The sequence below is a fragment of the Mesoplodon mirus genome, assembly GCF_964341445.2.
Source record: "Mesoplodon mirus genome assembly, chromosome: 4".
In the NCBI taxonomy this organism is placed as follows: domain Eukaryota; kingdom Metazoa; phylum Chordata; class Mammalia; order Artiodactyla; family Ziphiidae; genus Mesoplodon; species Mesoplodon mirus.
The window spans coordinates 35,568,774-35,592,997 of NC_138979.1; the positions used below are offsets into that span (position 1 = coordinate 35,568,774).

The 24,224-nt window shown below is 44.8% G+C and overlaps 1 protein-coding gene and 1 pseudogene across 2 annotated transcripts in view; one reads left to right on the forward strand and one right to left on the reverse strand.

Moving 5' to 3' along the window:
* Positions 1 to 22,432, reverse strand: part of ADAMTSL3 (ADAMTS like 3) — a 394,591-nt gene extending 372,159 nt beyond the window's left edge. Inside the window, 2 exon segments of the mRNA XM_082617479.1 lie at positions 20,831 to 20,932; positions 22,357 to 22,432. Of these exon segments, the coding sequence (XP_082473605.1) occupies positions 20,831 to 20,899 (69 nt within the window). The 5' untranslated portion in view covers positions 20,900 to 20,932; positions 22,357 to 22,432.
* Positions 19,260 to 20,062, forward strand: LOC309802239 (6-phosphogluconolactonase-like; annotated as a pseudogene). The gene has a single exon. The product of its transcript is annotated as a 6-phosphogluconolactonase-like (transcript).
* Positions 22,433 to 24,224: the final 1,792 nt, after the last annotated feature.

Below are 24,224 nucleotides of genomic sequence, written 5' to 3' on the forward strand. Positions count from 1 at the left end.
GGGAATACAGCAAACCACTCTACATGCATAAATTCAACAATTTAGATGAAATAGGCCAATTCCTTGAAAAACAGAAACTACCAAAATTCACCCAACATAAAAAAGATAATCTAAATAGTGCTATAACTATTAAGGAAACTGAGTTCATAGTTTAAAGCCTGTCAAATAAGAAAGCTCCAGGATCACATGGTTTCTTTCACTGGAGAATTCTACCACACGTTTAAAGAATTAACACCAATTCTACACAATCTGTTCCAGAAAACAGAAGAGGAGGAAACACTCTGAAACTCATTTTATGAACACAGTATTACCTGGATGTCAAAATCAGAAAAAGACAGTACAAAAAAAGAAAACTGCAGGTGAATAACTGTCATGAATTTAGATGCAAAAATCCTCAAAACAAAATATTAACAAGATAAAATTCAGCAATATAAAAACGAATGATACATCATGACTAAGTGTGGTTTATTCTAGGAATGCAAAGCTGTTTTATTATTTGAAAGTTAATCAGCAGAATATACCAAATCAAGAGGTTAAAGAAGTCACAAGGTCTTATCAACTGACAAAGAAAAAGGCATCTGACAAAATTAAACACTTATTCATGATAAAAATTCTTAGCAAACCAGGAACAGAGAAGAACTTCCTCAACTTAATAAAGAACAATGATCTACAGGCAATGTCATACTTAATGATGAAAGGCTAAATGTTTTCTCCCAGAGATCAGGAATAAGGTGGGATGCCCACTCTCACCACTCTTATTCATAGAACTGGAAGTGATAGCCATCACAATAAGGTAAGAAAAGAAAACAAAGGCATACAGATTGAAAAGAAATAAACTGTCCTTATTTATAAATGACATGATTATCTGTTTAATCACCTCCTATTCACCTTATTCATGAGGGAGGGATTCCCACCCTAAGGTTATAGGAATGGCCAAATACACAACACATGACCCTGGACAGATGAGACAGACAACAGTCTGTTAATCACATATACTCACAGCCCAATGGAAGAGCATACCACATGCCATACAGGGCCCCATAGCAGTTTCACTCAGGACAGAGTAAACAAGCAGGAACAAGGGAGGCAGGCTTTGTAGTATCAAGAGAGTGAGGTGGCCTCTGGTTCTCTCAGGAGGATGTGGTTGGCTTGTTTGAACAATTCCACAGGCTGCAGGGAACTGAAACTCACTACTCAGTTATAACTAGGAACTCTGCCTGGCCCCCTACATAAGGAAGGTTGTTTGTCTAGGAGACCATATCCATGGGAGCAGAGTGGGGAGGGGAACTGGCAGATGTGCATTCAAAGCCATCCTGGGTTCACCAGATATCAAGGCAGCACATAATACTGGGCCTTAATTTTAGGCCTTACACCACACCGTCTGCATAGAAAACCCCAAGGAATCTACCAAGAACTTCCTAGAACTAATATGTAAGTTTAGAATGGTTGCAGCATACAAAAGCAACACACAAAGTTCAATTGTATTTCTGTGTTTTAGCAAATAACATGTGGATAATGAAACGAAAAACCCCACACCATTTATAACCACTCCAAAAAATATGAAATATTTAGGTACACATATAAAAAGACATGTTCAGAATTTTACAAAACACTTATGAAAGAAGCCAAAAGAGATCTAAATAATAAAGAAACAGACCATGTTCATGGGTTGGAAGACTCAACAAGTAAAGATGTTAATCCTCCCCAAACCAATCAATAGGTTTAACACAATTCCTATCAAAATTCCAGCAAGATTTTTGTATATATAGACAAGCTTATTCAAAAGTTTATATGAAAAAGCAAAAGAATAGCTAAAATAATTTTAATAAAGGAAGAGTAAAGTGAGAGGAATAATTGTACTCAATTTTAATACTTACTATATAGCTACAGTAATAAAGATACCATGGTGCTGGAGGAGGGGTAAACACATAGTTCAATGTGAACAAAATAAAGTGTCTGGAAATAGACCCACTCCCAGTTGATTTTTGACACAGAAGCAAAAGTAATTCAGTGGGACTTCCCTGGTGGCACAGTGGTTAAGAATCCTCCTGCCGATGTAGGGGACATGGGTTCGAGCCCTGGTCCAGGAAGATCCCACATGCCACAGGGCAACTAAGCCCATGCGCCACAACTACTGAGCCCGCGTGCCACAACTACTGAAGCCCATGCGCCTAGAGTCCGTGCTCCACAACAAGAGAAGCCACCGCAATGAGAAGCCCCCGCACTGCAACGAAGCGTAGCCCTTGCTCGCCGCAACTAGAGAAAGCCCACGCGCAGCAACGAGACCCAATGCAGCCAAAAATAAATAAATAAATAAACAATTTTTTTTTAAGTAATTCAGTGGAAGAAGGACAGTCTTGCTCTAATGCTGAAACAATTGGACATCCACAGGCAAAACTGAGTCTTGACCTTAACCGTACACCTTATACAAAAATTAATTCATAATGGATCACAAACTTAACTGTAAAACTATAAAACATTTAGAAGAAAACATAGCAGAAAATCTTCAGGACCTAGCAAAGAGTTCTTAGCCATAACACCAAACACCATCATCCACAAATGAAAAAAATGATAAGTTGGACTTTATCAAAATTTAAAACTTTTGTTCTGCAAAAGATGCTAATAGGAGGATAAAAAATCAAGCTATAGACCAGGAGAAAATATTCATGAACCACATATCCCATAAAAGGAATTCTAACATACCAAAGAAGTGAAAACTCCTTTATATATACTCACTATCAACGAAAAAAGACTCTATGAATTATAAATATTGAACACAGATTAGGGCTCCATTTGCACTATTACTGCCAACGTAGTTTCATATTAGTTTTCATTAAGGTCACTTTCTCTCTTGACCTCATCAGGGATTGTCAGTCGATGGATTCATTCACTGAATCTCAGAATTATGTGCTAATCCCACAGTCTTATATTACACAACAAAGCTCTGAGCTCAGTGAGTACTTCCACATGACAGTCAAAGAAAAGATACCCGTGTCCTGTGTGCCATGTGTCTTTTGAAAGACAAGCTTCCCTTGGTAATTGCTGAAGTGGAAAGAACTCAACATCTATCTGTGCTGGCCAAGTAAGAACCTTGGGAGCCAAGGCTTCCTTGATACACCTTGTGTCCTGGGGTGGGCATCAAAGAAGATCAACTGACAACGTAGGAACAAATTAGCAGTGAGGCCAAAAAGGACAGAGGCATGTGGCCTGTCACAGTAAAGAGATTCACCAAAGCCCCAGTGAGGAAAGACTGAGGGTTATATCAGCATATCATCTGTACTGCTCTGTGTACATATATGTGTATGTGCCTATCTATTACTTTTATCAGTTAACTATATAATAAAGTGTGGCTGGTTCATTCCCTAGCATGGGTTGGGCTATTCCCCTTCCCACCCTGCCAAATCTTTCAGTTGTCTTTCAAAGTGTCTGGTTGCTCCTAAATGTCCATCGACAGAGGAGTAGATATAGAAGATGTGGTACATATATACAATGGAATATTACTCAGCCATAAAAAGGAATGAAATAGTGCCATTTGCAGAGATGTGGATGGACTTAGAGATTGTCATATAGAGTGCAGTAAGTCAGACAGAGAAAAACAAATATCACATAATATCACTTATATATGGAATCTAGAAAAATGATAGAGATGAACACATTTGCAAAGCAGAAATAGACACACAGACATAGAGAACAAACGTACAGTTACCAAGAGGGTAAGGGTGGCGGGGTGGGATGAACTGGGAGATTGGGACTGACATATATTCACTATTATGTATAAACTAGATAACTAATGAGGACCTACTGTATAGCACAGGGAACTCTACTCAGTGCTCTGTGGTGACCTAAATGGGAAGGAAATCCAAAAAGGAGGGGATATATGTATACGTATAGCTGATTCACTTTGTTGTACAGCAGAAACTAACACAACATTGTAAAGCAACCATACTCCAATAAAAACTAATTTAAAAAACAACACAATAAAAAAATTCTTAAAGCAGAAAAAAGGTGTCTGGTTGCTAAGTACCTCACTGAGGATCCACCAGGCACCAGCCAGATGTATAGTGGGCACCACCGAGGTAAACAGCCTCCCCACATCAGGGACTGAACAGAGCCCGCCAGAGCACGGCCGCCTGCCACTCCACGTGTTCCTTCCCCGCTCCACGCACCAAATGTTTTCCTGGCTCTGACAATGGAAGCTGCTAATGCATCCCAGAAAGTGTTTACAGAGTGTGCAGCACAAGTGGTCCACCCCAAAAGCCATGAACAATGATGCCTGCCACATGCTGGACCTCCCAAGGATGGGAAGGAGGGCTTATAGGTCAGTTCAGAGCCACTGGGCTACCACTGAGATGCAACACCATCAAGCCTGTCCTGAGGAGCAAGGCAAAGGCCTGGCTGGGGTCCTGGGAGGGCCTGCTTTCATCAGAGGGCCATCGGGGGAGGGAGTCATAGTTGCTGGTGTCCTACCAACCACTGCTCCATGGAAAGGAGGCTCTGCATTCTCAGTGTGAAGTGTTTGCACTGAACGGAATTTCATTTGAACAGCCACAGGGCTTTGGACCTGCTTCACTCTGCCCATCCCAGAAACTCCCCCCTCTCTTCTCTCTCAACCTCAGTGAAGGGTGACTGCAATTATTGCCAACAAATGAGCAACGCTTCCTCCAGAAAGGCAGTCATGCCCCTCACGTACAGGCTGGCTCCTTTCCACCGCTGGCTTCAACCTTCCATCCCAGCAAAGGGGCAGGTCATCCTCCAGCCTCACGGAGAACCAAACCAAGCAGGAAGAGGGTCTTCACAGGCCCTGCCTTCACCCCCGCAGAGGAGTTGGACAGTGCTTTCTCCTTGCCAATCTCACCTGGAGTCTTGTCCCCCAGATTCCACTGAGCACCACCAAGTTTTGCTTATAATTTTATCCCCCTCCCTTTCTGGTGCCTTATTTGGGGACTTTAATGTATATGGGTCTCTCTTTTCATAAATTATAGACTCATCTCTTATTCACTTTATAACTAGCTTAAAAGGTATCTCTAAATGAGCCACACCAACCCTCAGAATTCCCTGCTCTGATAACCAAGGTGGCCATTTCTATCCGGATTTAAGGGTGACAGAGTTTAAAATGTCTGGACTGCTACTAAACTGACAACAATTTTGAGTGATATCAAATGCTGGTGAGTACGTAGAGAGAAGGGCACTCTCCCGGGCTACTAGCGGGAGTGTGAACTGGCACAACTTGGTAATAAAGAAAAATATATGTGTATAAAAATGTTGAAGATTTCATTATTGATCCTATTGGAAAAACTAAAAAAACAACCCAGAGGCAAGATCAGAAAACGGGGAAGGTTAGTTCAATCTTACCCAACACCTGGACCTATTATTCCTCTTAAGAGAGAACCACCTCTGTTTACAAAAACCAGCTAGACAAGAAGTTGCTAAGTTCCTGAAGACAAAGATCAGTAATAGCCAAGGGGAAAAAAAAAAGAGATAGACTGTTCCCCCCTAGAACTAAATAGGAATTAGTGTGGGGAGTGAGTAGACAGAAAGGAACAATGAAGAAAGAGAGAGGGGATAGGAGAACAACACTGCTTAATACAGAGAATAAAATGTATTGTCCATTATCCATGGAAATTCAAAAAAATGTCAAACTGTTAAATATCCTTGCAACATTCATAAAATTGAGCATTTAAAAACAAAAACTTTCTGCATACTCTCAAGAAAAATAAATCAGAAATTAAAGCAAAATAATTTTTTAAAGTTTGAAAAATTACAAAATACTCCCCTTTGCTGTCCTTCCAAATTTTTAACTTTTGATTGCATAGAAGGTTTCTAGGAAGAGGTTAATTACCAAAATTGATCAAAGAAGCGGGAAAAACCTGAATAATCCAATAATCATCTAAAAAGTTTTTAAAAGTTGTCAAAGAATTATTTGCCCCCAAATGTTCTGGGCCCCATTTATTCTTACTATCAAGGTAAAATTTTACTATTTATTTTACTTTCAAACCTTCAAAGAATAGCTTATCCCTGCACTAAACTGATCCAGAAAAGAGAAAAAGATGGAAAATGTTTCAATCCATTTTATAAAGTTAACAAAAATTTTTATATTAAAAACCTGGAAAATATAGTACCAACCAACATGACTTATGAATACAGATGTAGTACTTTTCAACAAAATATTTGCAAGCCAAATCCAGCTGAATATTAAAAAGACAGTATATCACGGCCAAGCACAGTTAATGCCGGGAACACAAGGATGATTCAATATTAGGAAACCTATTAATATGACTCATCATGTTAGCAGGTCACACAAGTAAAAGAATATGATAATCTAGATAGCTCTGAAGAACCTTAGTAACCAAGCATATTGGAAACTGTAGCTTTAAATGGACACTATTGGCAGTAGTTGGTTCCGTGGGGGAACATAGCGCCCCAGGAAAGCAGAGCTATACTAGGTGATGGCCAATCAGAATTTGGAAGCTGTGCTAGGAGCCTCATTCATCAACCCCCTCCCTCCAGCCAAATATCAGAGAAGGAAAATCAACACACACAAAAGTCGATGGAGAATGGGGTCTATTAACTAGGGCAGTGTTTTTTTCAAACTGTAAATATAGCCCATGAGTAGGTGATGAAATTAATTGGGTTTTAACCAGTCATTTTGTCATAGAATCAACTGGAATGGAGTGGATATAAAAACAGGTATCACAGTGAACCACTCATGGAAAGAATTAGCATTATTTCTTGAAACTTTTGTTCCAAAAATATGAATGCATAGATATGTACATGCATTGAGTCACGATGTAAAATGCACTTCCTCCTGTGGGTTTTTTCAGTCAAAAAGCTGAAGTAACACTGAACTAGGGCATTGAGAGGAATCCATTTCTAGACTTCTACTTGCAACAGACTAAGATTTAAGGCTAGGGTTAAAGTTATGAGTAAGATGGGAAGGAAGGTATCATAGCCTCCCTATCCAAGAGGAACACCTATCTCATGAAGTAAAGCTAGCTTCACATCACGAGGTGACACTTGGCTACAATTCCTCTTTAGTGCTGACTCTTCCCAAATCAGTAATGTTAGTTTGTGATGGTGGTGTGAGCAGCAACTAAACTATGCTCTCTGGAGCTATACTGCCTCAATGAAAAACCTGGCTTTGCCAGATTAGAGTAGATTAATTATTCAAAAATATTCACTCCTACCCCTCACCCCACACATACATATGATCTCTAGGGGAGGAGCATACTTGCCCACCCCAATAATTTTGTGAGGGTTCTTTGGTGGGGAGGCTTATAATTTAGTCAGTTTTGTTTTTTTAATATTTTAATTAATTTTTATTGGAGTATAGTTGCTTTACAATGTTGTGTTACTTTCTGCTGTATAGCAAAATGAATCAGTTATACGTACACACATATCTCCTCTTTTTTAGATTTCCTTCCCATTTAGGTCACCACAGAGCACTGAGTAGAGTTCCCTGTGCTATACAATAGGTTCTCATTAGTTACCTATTTATATGTAGCAGCGTATATGTGTCAACCCCAGTCTCCCAATTCATCCCACCCCCCTTCCCCCTTTGGTATCCATAAGTTTGTTCTCTACATCTGTATCTCTTATTTCTGCTTTGCAAATAAGTTCATCTGTACCATTTTTCTAGATTCCACATCCAAGTGATATTATATGATATTTGTTTTTCTCTTTCTGACCTACTTCACTCTGTATGACACTCTCTAAGGTCTATCCACATCTCTGCAAATGGCACTATTTCATTCCTTTTTATGGCTGAGTAATATTCCATTGTATATATGTACCACATCTTCTTTATCCAGCCCACCCCAATAATTTTGGACTTGGCCATACAACCTGCTCTGTCCCTACCTCTGACTGTGTCTTCAGCTATGTGAGTTGCTTCAGCCAGTGGGGTTTTACAGAAATGACACAAGCAGACTGCATAAGAAAGACCCTTATGCCTTCGGACTTGCTCTCATGTGTCTCTTTTATTACCATGAGAAGAACATGTTCTTCTCAGCCTGCTCGTCTAAGAAGAAGGATGAGAGACCCATGGAGCAGAACCCCATTAAAAAGAGGATCCCTATCAGAACAGAACCCTCACAAGATCAATGCATACAAATTTTTAAAAATAGAAACAAATATAAGCAAAATGCAATCAATGAACACGTATCTCTAGATAAATTACTCCCAAAAAATCACAAATAAATTATAAACAACCTGATCTTGCTTTTAAAAAGTTCAGGAAGAAATACAAGAATTTAAAGAAAACATTTTAAGACAACAGAAAAAGTAAGCTTAGGAAAAAAATGGGAAAAATTGTAAAAACATTACAGATTTGAGGACCACACTAAAAAACCTTTCCTGAAACACATGCACACATGCTTATGAAGATTAAAAATTATTTACATTATGTCCAGATGAAAATATGGACTTTGGAATAAGGAAGAAATCATGTACGCATCATGGCAGACAAAGTGAGGCACATACAAGGGTTAAAAATCAGATTGGCCAGAGTTCTCTTCAGTAATACACAATGACAAAAAATACAGAAACAATATTGACAAAGACCTTAAGAAAAAGACGGTGAAAAGTTTTCTTTGATTATATTGTTGAATTTTTTCCTGTTCTTTTAAAGAAATATTAACATAAGTTACATCTCCTTTGTTACCATTTTTCTATAATCACGTGTATGTTTGTTTTCTACTTCATCTTATAGGAGACCCACTCTGTCTAGCATGTCCCCGGTTGCTCATTCCATTGCATGCACTCTATTTCTGTTGTTTGTAATGGGATCGGCTGTTTGCTGAAAAACAGCAGGAGGAGGACATGAGGTATGAGACAGGGGGTGAACTAGACGAGTCCACAGCTTCAACTCTGCGCTGTTGTCGGGCTCTGTCTCTTACTAAAGATGTGCTTTCCTTTCCTCTAGAGCTACACCTTCCTTTTATTTTCAACATCCAACAGTCAGGGAGGTTCTCGAGAAACCCCCTTACTCCGCATTTTGGTCAGAAAAGTGCTGTTTTCTTCCTCCCTACGTTATCCCACTCCACCTTCCGTGGTCTCTCCCTGTAGGAGGTTATGTTGTACAACTAGATGATATTCTGTGTCAGCAATTTTCCCCTTCAACTCTATGTCCCTTGCCATTTTTGGGGTCAAACCAGGCCTCTTTGGGGACAATACCCACTTATTTTTGTGTCCCATCAAGGCCCCCAATTTCACTCTTCTTACCAAAAGTTTACTAGATAGGCACAATTTGTGACAGTCATCATTAGGGAAACCTCTGTCCTGCTCAGAACGCAAGGAGACACATGTCAGCCTGCAGGGTCCTCTCTCACTCAGGTCTAGATTTCACAGTACTCAGAAAACAGTACTTCAGAGTTCGTGTTTACAAACAGGTACCATCTCCTTGTTTTACTGGAGATAAACTTTGTTCTTTTTGTTGCTGTTTGTTTGTTTTATATAGTTTTGAGGGAAGGAACTTGTTACACCTCCATTATGCCATTGCCATTGAAAACAACAGGATTTTTGTTCTTGGAACTTGCCCAAATAACTTTAAAGACCTTCTGGACTGGTCAAAACTATAATATTGAAGAGAAAAGTCATGCCTTAGTAGATACTAAACACATTACAAAGCTATAAGAACTTTAAAAGTATGATATTAGCACAGAAAGCAACTGACAGAAATTTTAATGTTTAAAAAGAAATATAAGACTAGAAGAAAACGTAGATTACACCTATTTTCTCTCAATATGAGGTTATTTCTAAGCATGATGCAAAGGCAAAGAATTCTTAAATTGAGACTCCTAGAGTAGGCGACTTGAAAATTTTAAATGTCAGTTTATCAAAAACATAAATAAAATTAAAATATTAATGACAAAATGGGGAAATTATTTGCAGCATATTAAAGATAAAAGACTCATATTCTTTACATATAAAAAGCCACATACAAATTAATGAGAAATTCTCAGTAGAAAAATAGGCAAAAATATGAAGATAAAATCTTTTATTCTATTTCTAATGTCTCAAGGAGACAATACACAAAAGCAGTAACACAAATGGCCCAAAAGTATTTTTAAGAATCTCTCACTACTAAGATTTCTTTAGATCTTACATTGCCAACTATTGCAAAGAGGCAACTTGATAGTATAAATCAAAGGTCTTAAAACTGCACATAGCTTTTGACCCCAAGATTATGCTTCAATAAATACATTTTCCTAGAAATGTATTCAAAGGAAATAATCATAAATGTGAGCAAAGATGGATCTGCAAACATTTTCATAGCAGCATTATTTGCAACAGCAAAAAACTGATGAACTTAAATGCTCAGCAGTAAAAGAATTAGTTAATAAAATATAGCACAGCAAATGATGCAATACTATGAAGACATTAAATATTATATAATAAATATAAAAATATTTAATGACATGTAGAAATATTCCTCATGTTGTTAAATCTTTACAAAGTTATAATCAAAATACTGTGTAACCACTTTTTAAAAGATACATATATATGTTAATATTCTAAGAAGAATATTGGAAATGTACGCAACAAAATCCTAACAACTGTTAGAATGAAAGGTGGTTTTCTTCATCTTTGTCCTTTCCTGTGATTTCCACATTTTTTTATAATGAATATGTTTATGTTTTTAAATCAGGGGGAAAATGGAAATTTCAAAAGAGAAAGTGAAGAGAATTTAAAGAGTCCTTTAATACTATAAATGAGTTTTTATTAATAAAATAGAGTAATTCTTCCTTTAAAAAATTTTTTTTCAAAATAACATGCTATTATATTTGTAAATGAAGGCTTGGAGACCAGATGAATTTCTGAGCATTTGACCACAATAATTTATAGCATACATTAGCTGGAGCTGTTCAGTGCTGACAAATTCCAGAAAGTAATTGCATAAAATACTTGGGAGAGGAAATTGCTTTATGCTTCCATGCTATTTATGGAAATTAGCATCTTTGTAAAAATAAACTGAGAGCAATCACAATCATAAACCTTGAAATGTGGTTTCCAAAAGATGTTAGCTCTGCTGCATTAGCTCCATTAGCAACGCAGAGGGGAAACACTGCCTACTTTTTTTTTCTCTGTTATGAAATAACTGCATACAATTGGTTTTTTCCTCCTGGATCTTTAACCCCTCCCTTTCTCCTTGCTGCCTCCCTTTGCAGTGCATGTATACTGAAGTGTTCACTTTGCTCAGAAGAAAATTCCTAATGATCCTGTTTCCTTCTCAAAGAGTATTACATATTTCCTTTTTTTAAAAACATCTTTATTGGAGTATAATTGCTTTACAATGGTGTGTTAGTTTCTGCTGTATAACAAAGTGAATCAGCTATACATATAAATACATCCCCATATCCCCTCCCTCTTGTGTCTCCCTCCCACCCTCCCTATCCCACCCCTCTAGGTGGTCACAAAGCACTGAGCTGATCTCCCTGTGCTATGCAACTTCTTCCCACTACCTATCTACTTTACATTTGGTAGTGCATATATGTCAATGCTACTCTCTCAGTTCGTCCCAGCTTACCCTTCCCCCTCCCTGTGTCCTCCAGTCCATTCTCTACATCTGCGTCTTTATTCCTGTCCTGCCCCTAGGTTCTTCAGAACCTTTTTTTTTTTTTACATTCTATATATATGTTAGCATACGGTACCTGTTTTTCTCTGACTTACTTCACTCCATATGACACACCCTAGGTCCACCCATCTCACTACAAATAACTCAATTTCATTTCTTTTTATGGCTGAGTAATATTCCATTGTATATATGTACCACATCTTCTTTATCCATTCATCTGTCGATGGACGCTTAGGTTGCTTCCATGTCCTGGCTACTGTAAACAGTGCTGAAATGAACATTGTGGTACATGTCTCTTTTTGAATTATGGTTTTCTCAGGGTATATGCCCAGTAGTGGGATTGCTGGGTTGTATGGTAGGTCTATTTTTGGTTTTTTAAGGAATCTCCATACTGTTCTCCACAGTGGCTGTACCAATTTACATTCCCACCAACAGTGCAAGAGGGTTCCCTTTTCTCCACACCCTCTCCAGCACTGTTTGTAGATTTTGTGATGATAGCCTTTCTGATCGGTGTGAGGTGATACCTCACTGCGGTTTTGATTGCATTTTTCTAATGATTAGTGATGTTGAGCATCCTTTCATTTGTTTGTTTGCCATCTGTGTATCTTCTTTGGAGAAATGTCTATTTACATCTTCTGCCCATTTTGGGATTGGGGTTGCTTTTTTGATACTGAGCTGCATGAGCTGCTTGTATATTTTGGAGATTAATCCTTTGTCAGTTGCTTCGTTTGCAAATATTTTCTCCCATTCTGAGAGTTGCCTTCTCGTCTTGTTTATGGTTTCCTTTGCTGTGCAAAAGCTTTTAAGTTTCATTAGGTCCAATTTGTTTATTTTTGGTTTTATTTCTGTTTCTTTAGGAGGTGATCTTGCTGTGATTTATGTCACAGTGTTCTGCCTGTTTTCCTCTATGAGTTTTATAGTATCTGGCCTTACATTCAAGTCTCTAATCCATTTTGAGTTTATTTTTGTGTACGGTGTTAGGGAGTGTTCTAATTTCATTCTTTTACATGTAACTGTCCAGTTTTCCCAGCACAACTTATTAAACAGGCTTATTCAGTTCCTCACATTTTGCAATCCACAGCTTCCCCTGAAACTACTCTCTCAAACATAACTGACAATTTCACAAAATCAGGGTGAATTTTCACCTTCGTGTGTCCCTAAAACTAGCTCAGAACCTAAAGGAATCTTCAATTCTTCCCTGTTTCTCTCTCAGTCCCACATAATCACTTGTCAAGTTCTATCCCTTCAGGTTCTAAAATGGTGCTCATAATCACATCCTCTTGTTGAGGACTACTCTCCCCCTCCCCACGGCCCCATGCTCTCTTGTGAACTGAGCTGAAGTTCTCATCAGTCCCAACCTGCACTGGTGCCAGCGGCATCCCAAGTATCGTTCACTCAAGTGTGTTCCCAGTGGTCCAATGGAGTCTTACTGGTGTCTCCCATCACCTCCTGGTCAACGCCCACAGGACTCCATGCTGCCCACTGAATCAAGTCCTCTTTATCATTAATTTATTTAGTGTGCTCGGCAAGGTCCTCCCAGTGTAGCCACAAACTATCTTTGTTCATCCTTATTTCATACCCCACGCTGTCAAATACCCTACTCTTCAAACATACAGTGTCAGTGGAAACAAAGAAGACAAAACAGATTGAAGAGACATTTCTTTCTTTTTTTTAAAAAAAGTATTTATTGAATTTGTTACAATTTTCTTCTGTTTTATGTTTTGGTTTTTTGGCCACAAGGCATGTGGGATCTTAGCTCCCTGACCAGGGATCAAACCCACATCCCCGGCATTGGAAGGTGAAGTCTTAACCACTGGACCACGAGGGAAGTCCCTAACAGACATTTCTGAGGTGGAACAAATGGAAGTTAGTGGCCGGATGGGTACAGGGCAGGGGCAACAGAGAAGAAGGCATCTAGAGTGGCCCCAGGATTCTGGGTCAAATGACTAGAAGATGGAGAATCCAGGCACTGAGACTGAGCTGGGTGGGTGGTGAGGATTTCCATTTAGGAAATACTATGTCTGAGGCCTGCAAGGAATATCCTGGTGGAGGTAAGTAGCAGCTCACAGATATACTGATCTGCAGCTCATAAGAGGCTGACAGAAACCTCTCAGAGATACTGAGTGTCTTCCATTTACCAAGAAGAAAGAAGGGAAGGAAGGAAGGAAGGAAGGGAGAGAGAGAGAAAGAAAGAAAAAGAGAGAGGGAGGGAGGAAGGAAGAGAGGGAGGCCAAAACTAAGCTATCAAAATTGTGTTTTATTTTCAGTGTTTACATTTAACAGTTGATGTAAAATAATAGACAGTTTTTTACCTTTTTAATGTATATATAATCCTATTTGAAGAGAACATCAAAAGCCTAAATGTGAAAGCCTGAATCATTATGAGACCTGGGTCCTCCGGTGATAACCCCAGGCAGGAGCTTCTGGAGAGAGAACCAGCAGAGTGATTGAGGCTGCCTGGGGAGAGCACGTGGAGAGAGAAAGAAGAGGGCAAAGGGCAGAACTCTGGAATAAAGCAGCTTTTAAAGAGAGCCAGAGACGAGCCAAAAAAAGAGCCTGAGATGGAAAGGTCAGAGAGGTAGAAGAGAAGAGGGAGTGTAGGTGTCACAGACGACAAACAAGGAAAGAGCTCCCATTCATTCTCCCACTGGATTCTCACCAGTTCTATGCAATGACTCTGTAACTATCCGATGACTCCGGCAACTTGGTAATAAGGTGGAGTCTGCCTCCAGGACAAGTTTAGGTCTTTCTGCTCGGACTCCACCTTTGGTGTCAGCACAGTTTGGAACACGCAACCAAGATCACTGTAGAGGATGCGGTCACACCGGAAGTCCATTTATAACATAAAACCCAGAGTGCTGGAAAACTCTACCCAAAATAAAACAGGGGGAAGATGAAGAAGACCACAATGTCTACCAAGTGTGTAGCAAAGCATATTCCACTAAGAAAAAATTATTTTAAGGCAATATTCAAATAAGTGATCAAAAATGTGAGTATACAAAGTTCACTACAGATGGCTGATAACAAACAGAAGTGAACAAACCATCCTGGAAACAACCCAACTGTCCAGTAATGAAATAATGCGTTTAAACAAATTACAGTATTGTGGTATATCCAAAAGTGCAATGAACACAGCCGTTGCAAACAAAAATGCAGTTATATATGCAGAACGATGTTCATGACATAATGACTAAAAAAATGATGCATAAGACAGTATGTTTAGCATGATTCCATTTATCAAAACATATACATATATTTATATCGTATTTATGTATTTAAAAAGTCTGGAAATGAAAATGTTAATAATTATTATCTGGGCAGTAGTATTAAGGCAATTTTTTGAATTCTGATTTTCCTTTCATTTATCTACGTCTTCTACTTTTCTACAATTTTTAAAATAAATTTATTTATTTTATTTTTATTTATTTTTGGCTGCGTTGGGTCTTTGTTGCTGCGTGTGGGCTTTCTCTAGTTGCAGCGAGTGGTGGTTACTCTTTGTTGCAGTGCAGGGCTTCTCACTGCGGTGGCTTCTCTTGTTGCAGAGCACGGGCTCTAGGAGCATGGGCTTCAGTAGTTGTCGCACGCGGGCTCAGTAGCTGTGGCTTGTGGGCTCCAGAGTGCAGGCTCAGTAGCTGTGACGCACGGGCTTAGTTGCTCTGTGGCATGTGGAATCTTCCTGGACAAGGGTTCGAACCCATGTCCCCTACACTGGCAGGTGGATTCTTAACCACTGCACCACCAGGGAAGCTCCCAATTTTTCTACAATTTAAATGTTTTATTTGCATAATTTATCTGCTAGCGGTCAGGGCCTCTAGACACAGAGTGTCAAGTGATGACAATGAGCTCAATCAACTGATTGTTATTCTCTTAAACATCTTCCCTGCATAGGGAACAGCAGGAAAAGTGTCACAGAACTCGCCTGGAGAGTTCTGTGGAAGGATGATCAGAAGATATGGCGATCATGCATATGAGAACAAAGAGAGACACAGATGAAAAAGATGAAAAAACAAAAGGTCCTACTACAAATTAATTGATATCATAAGAAGCTATTGTAAAGGGTGAATCCAAGTGTTTATGGATCTCTAACCAAGGCTCATGGAGGACCCGATTCAGTCAAGAGGGAACTGACACAGGTCACCATCTCAGACTGAATCTGCCACCTCCTTCTCCTGGGTCAGAAGAGTGATTTGGAGAAGGCAGGGGATTTCTGTAACTCACAACAAACACCCAAGTGTGGATTCTGACTTCTGATTTAAAGGAGATGGAGTGAAAGCGAATGTTGGGATTAATGTTGGTGGTGTCACAGGGGGGAGAACTGCCACCAAGACCACAGCCAACACCAAGACATGAACTACTAATACTGGAGCTTCCACCACGGTGACAGCCACGGAGACAAAAATACCACCAAGACCAGAACCACCAAAATATCCAGAATCACTGAGACCAGAACCACTCCCAACCCCAGGACTGATGAAAACCATAATGATTAAGATCAGAAACAGCGACAAGACCAAAAACAATGCCAGAGAGAACCTCTGAGATCAGAACCACCTAACGTAACAATATTTAAAACATCAGACCAGAACCACTGAAATCAGAGACCAGAACTACCACCAAGACTAGCATGGCCCTAGGACTAGAACCAACATGTCTAATTTTAGTATCAAGATATTGACCCTTCCCAATGCCAAAACATTGGAATTTAGGGGGCAAAGCTCACGATAAAGAGGAGCTAAGTACACACATTCTAAAGGGGGCTACCAACATAAGGTGACCTCTCCCTTAGAGCTCCCTAAGAAGGGATACCAGCTACCACCTCACTCCTTCCCCTCTAAGAAGGAGGATTGAGATGTATTGAAGAAAAAAAAGAATCACTCATTGAGATTGGGGATGCCTGCAAGGAGAGTCTGGCGCTCCACTCTCCAGATGGGCATGAGCTTAGACTGGATGCACTGATCTGTCCTAGCAGAGCAAGGACCAGAGAACTGTAGGGAGTTGGCAGGACAGAGAGAGGAGCCAGCGCTGGAGCATCCCATACCCCCACCAACTGCACAGCAAGGATGTGAGCACTTCCCGTGGATTAAGTGGACAACACCAAAGGAACCGGGTTTAAACCATCCTGCCAGCACCCCACCCAACAGCGTTGCCTGGAGGCAAGAAGATCCCAGCAGCATGAGGCAAGCCCGAGCTGGACCTCCTGCTTCAGGAAAGGCAGGTCCTGCAGAGCCCCGTGAAGAACTTACATGTGCTACCCAGAGGGCAGAGAGTCAACGAGAGCTAGAGACGGTGACAACTACCAGAGAGGCATCCAGTTGAGTCAAGAGCTGTTTGCCCTTCTTCCCATCCCCTCTTCTTGCTCCCAACCCCAGGAAAGCTGGACCGAGAATAACTAAAAGGAAGAAAGAGCCCCACACCAGTCCTTACCACTGGTTGAGGTGAGAAGAGAATGGACCACAGTACGACCCCACTTCAGGTACCTGAAGCCACGTGTCAAGGCTAGACTAGACAGAAGGGAGATAAGATTTAAATCAAGCAGGGAATCAAAATTTTATTGGACTGGACTTTTCATAAATGAAAGTGAATCTGCCCAAGATTGCATGGAGGCATGGCAATGGAATGGATTTGGCAAAGCATGGCTGGAGCCCATGATTTGCTCCATATTTATATCCCCCTGAGTTGAGACTTCTCAATGAAGAAGGCTGGAAGAGAGAGTTGGAACAGCAGCACCTGTCTTCTCAGGGAAGATCAGGGTCCCTACGGAGCAGGCCCAGAGCAACAGGAAGCTTCCAGGGCCAGGGTATAACCAGAAGATGGGAGGCTTTTCCAGCTGCCTGAGTGAGGGAAACGGTGAGCTCCTCCAGAAACAGTCAAGAATGAGTTAGAAAAACACAAGACTGCTGACTTCATGGCTTGCTCTGCAATCTATCACAATTATTTGTGGCCAGTGAAAAGGTTTCAGTTTTAGCTGATTTAATAAAGAAAATCTAGTTTTTATTAAATGAGTTGGCACATTCCTTGCTCCTTGCAGCTCAGCCTCACACGGCTATTAACTCTCCACCAGCCTCCTGGTGGCAGCACTTATAAGGAAGGGGAGAGACCAAAGAAGACCCCAAGGGCCCCCCAAACACCGAAATCCCAAGATACCTCGGAGGAGCAGCTTTGACTCAAACTCAGGCTGACCCTAGGGAGATAACCAAATGTCCAACCCTTGGGTGCCCCAAACTGACTTAGCCTTCACTAGAACATTCTCCAGGCCCCATGATGGGACCAGCCACATCCCCAGCAGAAATCACAGGCATCTCGCTTGTTTCAAAGGGTTAATACAGCAACAGCACTTACTTAGTACACTTACTACATGCCAGACAGTTTTCATTTTGTTTGTTACTTTTTTCCTCTTCACAATGGATTAACTCCTCCAGAAAATTCTATGAGGTAGACACCCCCTCTCTACAAATGTGGACACTGAGATGCAGAAATGTTTGTATAACAGGCCTTGAAGTGGTGGAGGTGGGATTCCAACAGCTGATGCTGTGGATGATGAAGACCGCTGGCCTGAAATCTCCGTTTACAGCCTTCTGTGCACACTGCCCCATACATGGAAACAACACTGCAGCGGCACAAAGATATGGAAAAATGCAAAAGAGGTCAGTGCGTGATTCAAGCTGGACAAACACTGCCCTTGGTCAAAGGTCAACAGACTGCCTCAAAACACATTTAAATTTTATAGGGTGGAAGAAGGCAAAATGAAACTCTGTGCCTTGAAGCCTCAGCCTCATTTGACCAGGAACAAATCTCTGGAGCTCTCACAGCCTGTTTCAGATCTGCTGATGGGATGGAAAAGCAAGTCTCCGTCCTTTTGCCCCAACACTACACCTCGCTGACCACAGAAATCCTAAAGTTACCCTGAAAATATTAACATTTGTTCTAATAAAAGCTATCTATTGAAATGTGAATATGGGGTAGCACCAATAAAATGAATAATGGGGGAGAAGATGTACCTCACTAACCAGCTCTGCATGAGTCACCAAAATCATGGGACACTGGAGCTGAAAGAGGCCTTAGAAATACTAAGTACAAGAGTGAAATGAGAAGCAGAGAAGTCTGACTAATCTATCCCAGGGTGTATCTCTTTATATATGTGTATATGCTCATCTAATAGACGTTAGAGCCCTTATTACGTGCCAGGCCCTTTGCCAGCCCTGGGAGTACAGAGGCCACCAAGCCATGTAATAATGAGAAGTTACATGTGCAAGCAGGGGTTGCCTTGCTTTAATTCACACAAGATACCATATGGACCAGCATGTTCTAATTCACACAAGGTACGGCATGGCTAGCAGCATTCCTCAGGCCACAATACTAAGATGTGCTCTGCATCTTTAGATCTGGGGCTACCAACTGCTTGGCTGAATCTAGTCTACAAATATATAGGTCTGGCTTTCAATGCTTTAACAACTGAGAGAGAGCATAGGAAGTCTGGATAACCAGCTACCTTGCAAAATAGGACAATCCAGCAATCCTGAGTTTGCATTCTCACTTGGCAATGATCAGCTGGAGTTGAGTAGAGGTTGCTCTTAATAGATGGAGCATGTACCATCAATTTTGCCACAGTCTCCGCCATTTCCTATTGTCTCTCAGGCAACGCTAGCTCCATTCGTTTGAGTCTGTCCAGTGGGTAAATGAGGATGCGATGCTTGAGCTGGGTCCCCCTGGGGCTGGTGGGAAAGACAGGATGCTAAAGAAAAGACTGCAGCGCAGGCGCATTGGCGGCCTCTTCTTGGTCTTCTCGAGCCCGCAGGAGCTGGGTCCGTCACTGGCACAACTGGTGGCGCAGCACCTGGCGCGGGGCCAAGGCCAATTGGCGCTCGGTCTGTCCGGCGGCAGCCTCGAATCGATGCGGGCCCACGAGCTGCCTGCCGCCGCTGCCTCCACCGGGCCTGCCTGCCTTGCGCGCTGGATGCTGGGCTTCTCCGACATGCGCTTGGAGCACTGGGAGAGCACTGATGGCCTCCAGCGGCCCCACCTGCTCTCCACACTGCCCAGCCCCGCCAACCAGGTGATCACCATTAACCCCGCACTGCCCGTGGAGGAGGCGGCTGAGGACTCGGCCAAGGAGGTGAGACAGGCCTTCCAAGGGGACTCCAATCTGCTTTTCGAACTGCTGATTCTGGGTGTGGGTCCCGATGGCCACACTTGTTCACTCTTCCCCGGCCACTCCCCCCTGCAGGAGCGGGAGAATTTGGTGGCCTCCGCATCAGCGACTCCCCAGAAGCCTCACACTTCCCGTGTGGAAGGCAGCTCCAAGTGTCGTCTTTGTGGCGACTACAGCAGGCAAGGCAGACATTCTGAAGCGCGTTTTGGACGACAAGCAGGAAAACCCGCTCCCCGCAGCCCTGGTCCAGCCCCGAGCTGGGAAATTCTGCTGGTTCCTGGACGAGGCAGCAGCCAGACTCCTGACCGTGAGTGCCCTTCGGGAAGCATTCCACGTTGTAACCGTTGTAACCTGGCGCCCGAGAGATGCTGCAGCTGGGACCATGCACAGCCCGAGTAGGCGGGACCTTCCAGGGCTGGGACCCGCTGCCAGCCCACTCCAGGCTTCATTTTAGAAAAGCCCTGTGGTGCCACTGGAAGCCGATAGGGTCCGGCCACCAGCCCTGCCCAGGGGCTCAACCCATGGGCCTGTGGCTCCCGGTGACAGTTATTAAAAAGAGCATTTGAAGAAAGCAAGAAAGGAAGGGAGAGAGAGAGGGAGGGAGGGAGGGGGATGGAGGGAGGGAGGAAGAGAGAGAGGAGGGAGGGAGGAAGGGAGAGAGGGAGAGAGGGAGGGAGGACTGCAAAACAGTGTGATATGTGTTGATAGATGTAAACACAATACTTATTTAGTGGCTGAGCTAATGCCACAACCTGGCCTCTGCCCAATCACTGTGTCCTGGCCTGTAGCAAACAAGTCTCTACAGTGCACATGCAGACAGCGGTTCCAGACTGAAAAAGACAGGATCCATCACAGCCCCAAGTTATCACTCATATATAGCATCCACAGTGGTATCAAGGCACAGTGGTATTAGGACTCGGAGAGGACCCAAGGGATTGGATTATGCTTACAGCTAAGTCAACCAGAAATACCACTTGCTGGAGGTAAGAAACAATTAGATTCTCTTTGGTATAAGATTAACATTAATCATACCACATCTTAGGTGATCTAGAATGAAACTCCTAAGTAAACAGAGGGATGCCTACCATTCCTCTTCCCCTCCCTATTACCTGCAGGAGGGCAGAGTGCATGAAGACCATCCATATCAGCAGCCACCAGGGGCTCTTCCAGGAAGCCATGGGGTCCGGTCTCCTGGGGGTCTCACTTGCAGCCTAAAAAGGAGGAAAGATTTGGTTTCCAATCAGCTCTGGACCCAGTGGCAGCACTCATGACTTAACAGACCCACCAAAGGGAGGAACCCTGAGCCCCACATGATGTCTTGGAAAGGTTTGTGTTGGCCCAGGATGGAGCTACCTATTACAGGGTACAGGCTGTCTGGGGCTCTCTTTAGGAGGAGTCTACATCAAAGTCAGGAGGGCAGCTGGACCAGCCTCCAGTGTGCAACCCGTACCTCCAGCCCTCCAGAAGCTGAGCCATCTCTGCACCAGCCACTTCCCAGCCCATTTGTCAGCAGCAGGGTGTGGCTATTGGCATCCCACTCAGGAAGCCCGCATGGAGCCAAGGGTTAGGGCACCTGCCAGCTGCCGCTGCTTCAGGCAAAACTGGGTCTAAGCCCAACTAAGCCAGCCCAGAGAGGGGAAGGGAACTGCCTAAGGTCACACAGCAAGACGGTGACTTTTCTAGGACTGGAATGCAGGTCTTCTGACGGTTCAAGTCTTTCCCCACCAGAAGACACCGTTCATCCTCAGAGCCTCAGCCCTGCAGCCAGAGAGGCCTGAGAGTTAAGTTAAGGGAGGTTCGGAGGGCACAGCCTCGGAGCCATACTAGCACAATCTCCTAAAAGTAGGTGAGGGCAAACCAGCAGAGGCCCTCTGAGACCAGGAGGGCAGCGGGGTCTTTCTTCAGAGTTCTCCTGACAGTTTGCAGGGAAATCAGAACGAGGCGAGCCTGGAAAAGCCGAAAAGCCGAGGTCACCCTCACCTCTCGCTTCGCCTCGCGGGCGCCTTGGCGGAGCCGGTGTCCGGGGGCGGGTCGGTGGCTTCTCTCCATCTGGAGAAAGCATTAAGGGCCTGGCCTAATGCGATCCGCAAATGTGCTGCTGTTTCCGACCTGAGGCGGCGACTCTGGGCCGAAGGGAGGCGGCCAGTGCGGGGCCCTGGGACCTGCGCCCCCCTCGCTCGCTCGCTCTCTCGCTCGCAGCAGCCGTCCCGGCGCGCACTCCCCCGACTACCCGCCGCCGCCGCGTCCCAGTCCCGCAGGTCCACTTGCCACAGCGGGCGCGTCACTCAGCCCCTGGCGCTCGAGAGGCGCTCGCATCCCACTTGCCAACCGGCCGGACCTTCCGACGCCCCAAGACCACTAGGTGCTGTCGGCCCGTTTTCTACCTAGAAAGCCCCAAATCTGAAAACCCCCAACCCGGTGGAGTTCCCCGCAGTCAAGCGCCCCTGAATGTCTCTCCCCCAAACCACCGGGACCCCACGGAGTTTGCCCGGCCCGAGGTCTCCGAGCCTTGCCGAGCGCCCCGGTCCTGAAGCTCCCGCTCGGAGCCCCGCAACCCCGCTCAGAGGCCACCGCCCCGTCTTGCTCCCCCGGAGAGAGCCTTCCCACCCCCGGGCGCCGAGCTCCTAGCACCCACCTGGCGCCACAGAAGCGTCTGGGACGTGCAGCCCGGGCCGCGCGCGCGCGGAGGAGAGACGGACAGAAGCGGCCCAGTCAACACCTTGTGCGGAATCCGGGACCAGGACCTTCCCCGACGCTGGCCTCCAGCCCGCGGCGCCGCAGTCGCCGCCGCCGCCGAGAAGTTAAATGGGGCTGGGACGGGGCCGCCCCGCCTCTCCCGCCCCCTCCGGGCGTACGGAGCAAGGCGCTGGCGGGGGCCCAGAGGCGGAGGGAGCGCGCCGCCACCTGCACCGCCCGGCAAGTGCACGGCGCGCCCGGGCGCCCGCACGCCCTCGCGCCGGCCCCGCGCCTTCCGCCCGTGCAGGGGACGCCGGGGGCGTGAAGGGAGCGCGTGAGGGGCTGGGCCGGGCCGCTCGGAGCGCGTGGGGCCGCGGCTACGGCGAGACTCGGCTGGAACGCTCCGCCGCCCGCTTCCTGGAAGCCACTCCTCGCCTTGGGCCGGCCGCCAGGCGTGGTGCCAAGAGCCGGGATTGCCGACGCCGCCACCGCCGCCGCCGGCAGGCGCGCAGGGGAAAGGCGGCCGCTGCGCCGCCAGCCAGCCGGGGCGCCCCGCCTCAGCCGGGGCCGGGAGTGGGGATGCCATCGCCCCCCCACCCCACCCCCCGCGCTTCCCCGAGCCTCCACCCGCCCCGCCAGGGCCCGGGCTCCGACTCTGCTAAGTTAGGCCCAGCGGCCACACAGAGGCTTGCCCGGAACCGCTGGCTCGTGCCTGCGAGCCTCCGGAGCTCCCGGCCAGGCGTGACCAAAGTCGGAGACCAGTGGCCCCACCCGGCCTGCGCCGCCTCTGCCTCCGGAGGCGCCCAGCGCAGACCCTGTGCAGGGGCCGGTGGACTCACCACCCGGACTCTTGGCTGCCAGGGACCACCAGCGACCGACCAGTAGGGGTGCCTCGTAAGCGGGTACCTGGTGCCACTTCCTATGAGCCGAGCTTGGGTAACAGAGCTGCTCAGCTGCCCAAACCATGGGGTGCCCAGGCCTGGGATTTAGGGTGGAGGTGTCAGGCACTGGGAGTGGGGTGAATTTCCTCGTGGACTTGTGGAGTGAAGTAAGGTGGAACGCTTGTCCCTGGCCTTGGCCTAATCTCAGAGGTATAAATCCAAAGGCCCAGGATTGCTTGGAAAGTCTCACTATGCCCCCGGCTAAGTCCTACCACAGCCATCATTTCCTTGGGTGCCAAGCTCTTTATGTGCAGCTCATCTTCACAAGGGCCCCGTGGTGACAGTAGCATTATACCCATTTCATTGATGGGAAAGCTGAGGCCCAGGGGATAACATAACTTGTACACAGCGAGTTGCAAAGTCAGGGTTGGAGCTCATATCTCTCTTCTCTCTAAAGCCTCCGTTTGTTCATCTCTGAAGTTGCTCTCCTTCCTGTTCTGTGTTTGGTACATTACAGGTGGTGTTAGAGCTTTACGGAGAGGAGCTGCCCCTGCACGCCTACCTCCCCTACCTTGCCTTCCTTAACTCGGTGACTTCCTCTGACCAAGAGGAGGATCTCCAGGATGGTCCATGTAAAACGCTGGAATCTTGCAGGAAGTTAGCAGAGGACATTCAGTATGAAGGAGGCAGAGGAGCAGGCGGCCGTGGGGAGACTAGTCATTGGGGGGTGGGGGTGGGGGGGGCTGGGCTGAACCAGAAAGAATGCACCCATGTACAGTCCATTCTCCTTATTCACCATATCAGTTATGTTCTTATAAAGTAAAGGGAACTTTATAGTGAATTTGGGAATACCAGGCCATTGTTCCTGGGGAAGATACAGGGTTAGATTCCTGCCAGCCTCTGGCCACTATATTCTCGTGAACCAATCAATACATATGTGTGTTTC